At 59.1% G+C, this 3,366-nt stretch overlaps 1 protein-coding gene across 1 annotated transcript in view; it reads left to right on the top strand.

Moving 5' to 3' along the window:
• The window catches only part of AGAP3 (ArfGAP with GTPase domain, ankyrin repeat and PH domain 3), a gene marked incomplete at its 5' end in the record, with an annotated part of 81,221 nt that overhangs the window by 75,228 nt on the left and 2,627 nt on the right, over positions 1-3,366 (top strand). Inside the window, 3 exons of the mRNA XM_017736315.1 lie at positions 1,913-2,067; positions 2,501-2,591; positions 2,944-3,166. Of these exons, the coding sequence (XP_017591804.1) occupies positions 1,913-2,067; positions 2,501-2,591; positions 2,944-3,166 (469 nt within the window). The remainder of the gene's footprint in view (positions 1-1,912; positions 2,068-2,500; positions 2,592-2,943; positions 3,167-3,366) is intronic.

Here is a 3,366-nt window from a genome sequence, read left to right on the forward strand (position 1 = left end):
AGCAAGCCAAGGAGGCAATGTCTGTTAGCCTGGCTGTTGGCTGGTTATTTCTTCTCCCAGTATTCACAAGTTAGCAGCTGTGTATTTTCCAAGAATCTTGTTCTTGAGCTGGGACTTGGTAACTGTGGGGTCCCTCCTGCAGCTGAGAGGTGGAGGAAAGGGCAAAGTGCTGGACGAGTGGGATGTCCCAGTTACACCCGTGCATCACAGAGAGGGGAGAGCCCAGCAGCGTGGCTAACTGCCTGCTCCCTGCAGTCTGTCATCCTCCTGAGGGCTCAGAGGCTCTCATTCCAGCAGGAGAGAGGCAGTTGCAGGCACCTTTCCCCAGAGGAGTCCCAGGCTGATTTAGGCTGAAATGAGTAAAAGAGCCTTGCCTTCCTATCTGGGAAGGGCAAGCCAGGACAAGGCCTCATGCTGGAGTCATTCCATCCTCCCCAGGCTCTGATGGTGTGGAGAGCCGGCCTTGTGTTCCCCACAGCAGTTCACGAGCACTGGTGTTCTCCAAGCCTGGGACTTGTCAGTGCAGGTGCTGACCGCCAGCCCGGGACGAAGGGCTGTGCTCTGCCACCGTGCCCAAGGGACCTGGCTTTCCTAAGGAGACTTCCCAAGGCTGCACTGTGTTCTGGGGACATTCGTGGACACAGCCTGGCTCAGATGGGCGCAGGCAGCCCTGCAGTAGCCGAGGGTGGCCATGGCCTTGGTGGGACCTAGCCAGGGGTCTCTGCAGCCATTCACTGGGGCTGCAGCAGCTCCTCAGTCCCTGCCTTTCTGCCACTTCCCTCTGCAGTGAGGGACTTCTGTGCTGCAGAGAAGTCAGGGAGAGGAGCAGACCTCCCTCAAACCCCTCCAGACTCCCCTGCTCACCTCCCCACGTCATGCCCAGTGTGCACAGACCCTGCCAGGCTTGAGGCCAGCACAGCTCTGCCTTGATGTGGACCGGAGGCCCCTCGGCCTCCGTGCTGTCTCTGGAGCTGAGCAGTTGACTCCCTGCTTTTAATAGAGAGCTGGGAAGGCACATTATGGAGATGAGGGTGTTATTTGCATAACGCTAATTAGGTAATTACAAATCATTTTGCTATGAGCTGAAGCGTGTGCTGTGACATAACGTTTATTAGTCATTCCATTCAGGCCCCGCTTAGTTAAGTCATTTACTGCACTAACTACTGAAGTTGGCAATAAAAGGTAAATGCTGGTGCTGGGTGTGAGGCTGAGACACGACACCCCGTGAACTGTGCCCATGGGGGGCTGTGTGAGGCAGAGCCAGGCTGGCAGGTGTTAGCAGGGCAGACCACCTTTGAAGCCGTGGTGAAGAGCTGCCTCTGAACCCACTGCACAGCCCTTCTTGCACCACCTCACTCCGTGTGCAGGGCCCATGCTCCAAAGCCACTCGTGGGTGGGCACTGAGCCCTGGTGCTGGGGCTGTCTGCAGGCACCAGCTCAGTGGAGGAGCCGATTTCACTGCTCCAGAGGTTGGCAGCTTTCTCTGAGGGTGGGACACAGGGCACAAGCCAGTGAAGCAGTGTGGGGCAGAGGGAGGGAGGTTTGGCACAGAGCTCTGATTCTTCTCTGCAGGCACTTGCCTGTCCCAGCCTCCTGGGCTCTGCTGCTGCCTCAGCTTGGCCATTTGGGGATGGCAGTGGCCTGCAGGGATCTGTCCCATGGCAGATCCCATCCTTCCCAGCCCTGTGTCATGGCACACCTTTCTCTTCCAGAACCAGATGAGCCATTTGAGTTCAGGAGGTTTGGCACAGAGCTCTGATTCTTCTCTGCAGGCACTTGCCTGTCCCAGCCTCCTGGGCTCTGCTGCTGCCTCAGCTTGGCCATTTGGGGATGGCAGTGGCCTGCAGGGATCTGTCCCATGGCAGATCCCATCCTTCCCAGCCCTGTGTCATGGCACACCTTTCTCTTCCAGAACCAGATGAGCCATTTGAGTTCATTATCGTGTCGCTGACGGGCCAGACGTGGCTCTTTGAAGCCTCAACATCAGAGGAGCGGGAGCTCTGGGTTCAGGCCATTGAGAGCCAGATCCTGGCCAGCCTGCAGGGCTGTGAGAGCAGCAAAAACAAGGTAAGAGGCCTTGGCCAACTTCTGTTCTATCTTCTCTGGCATCCGCTTTGTCACATTCTTCCATGTCCCACACTTGCCTGTTTGTCCCTCTGCTCCCAGGGAGAGTTCAGTCCCGTCCCTGGGACTATGCAGTTGCCCCCAGGTTTCTTGTCCCCTCTGGCCCACCTGGCTCTGGCCCCATGGAGTACTCTGCATCCTGTGTGGCTGGATCCTACATGGTTCATTCCCTCTCTGGACATCTCTGCCCTTTCTCCCCACTCTGACCCACTGTTCCCTGCTTCTCTGGTGCACACCTAGCCACTCCAGACCCTGTTGTCAGAGCCCCCATGCTGGCCAGCCTCATGGAGTGTGGTGTGGCACACTAGGAGGGGTGCAGGACGCATGGTAGGGTGGCTGGCCTGCAGTGAAGGGGGTCTCGTGGGGTTCTTTGCAGGCTCGGCTGGGCAGCCAGGGCGACGCACAGGCCATGCAGGCCGTCCGCACCGCACGTGGGAACAGCTTCTGCGTGGACTGCGATGCACCGAGTAAGAGATGCTACAGTGGGCAGGGGGCTCACCCAGGAGGGGAGGGGGCTCCAGCCACCCCAGTCACCCCTTCTCTCAGCCCATAGAGACCTGCTCTGTGTGTCTGTCCTGTCCTCTCCTGCAGTGGACCTTCTCCTCAGGGTTGGGGTACAGACCCACCTGCCACACTGGCCCATGACCCCTCACTGGCCAGCCTGAGGTCATGGCCTCTCCGTGCCCACCCCTCCCAGGGACATTGAACTGGGAAGGGTTTGGTGGGCAGGTGCCTGCAAATACAAGTCTGAACCACAGGAGACGGGCTGGTGAGTCTTGGCAGGTATTAACTCTCCCCCACTGATCCTGCTGCCCTCAGATCCGGACTGGGCCAGTCTGAACCTGGGTGCTCTCATGTGCATCGAGTGCTCCGGGATCCATCGCAACCTGGGCACCCACCTGTCCCGTGTGCGCTCCCTGGACCTGGATGACTGGCCTAGCGAGCTTCTTATGGTCATGACGGCCATCGGCAACGCACTTGCAAACGCTGTCTGGGAGGGAATGGTGGAGGGGTACCCCAAGCCCACGCCTGAGAGCAGTCGGTAAGGGAGGTGGTGAACCCCAGAGATGCTTCTTGGGAACCACACCAGGAGGGCTGGGGGATGCTACAGGGGGTTGGGAGCAGCCATTGAGGCAGGCAGGATTCCTCAAGATGCTCCAGTGTTGGGGGTCCTGCCCACCTGCGAGGCACTGGCCACCCTCTCGTGCCATCCTGGTGGGGCAGTGGGGCTCCATGGCGGCC

This window comes from Corvus brachyrhynchos, unplaced genomic scaffold (genome assembly GCF_000691975.1).
Source record: "Corvus brachyrhynchos isolate BGI_N302 unplaced genomic scaffold, ASM69197v1 scaffold706, whole genome shotgun sequence".
In the NCBI taxonomy this organism is placed as follows: domain Eukaryota; kingdom Metazoa; phylum Chordata; class Aves; order Passeriformes; family Corvidae; genus Corvus; species Corvus brachyrhynchos.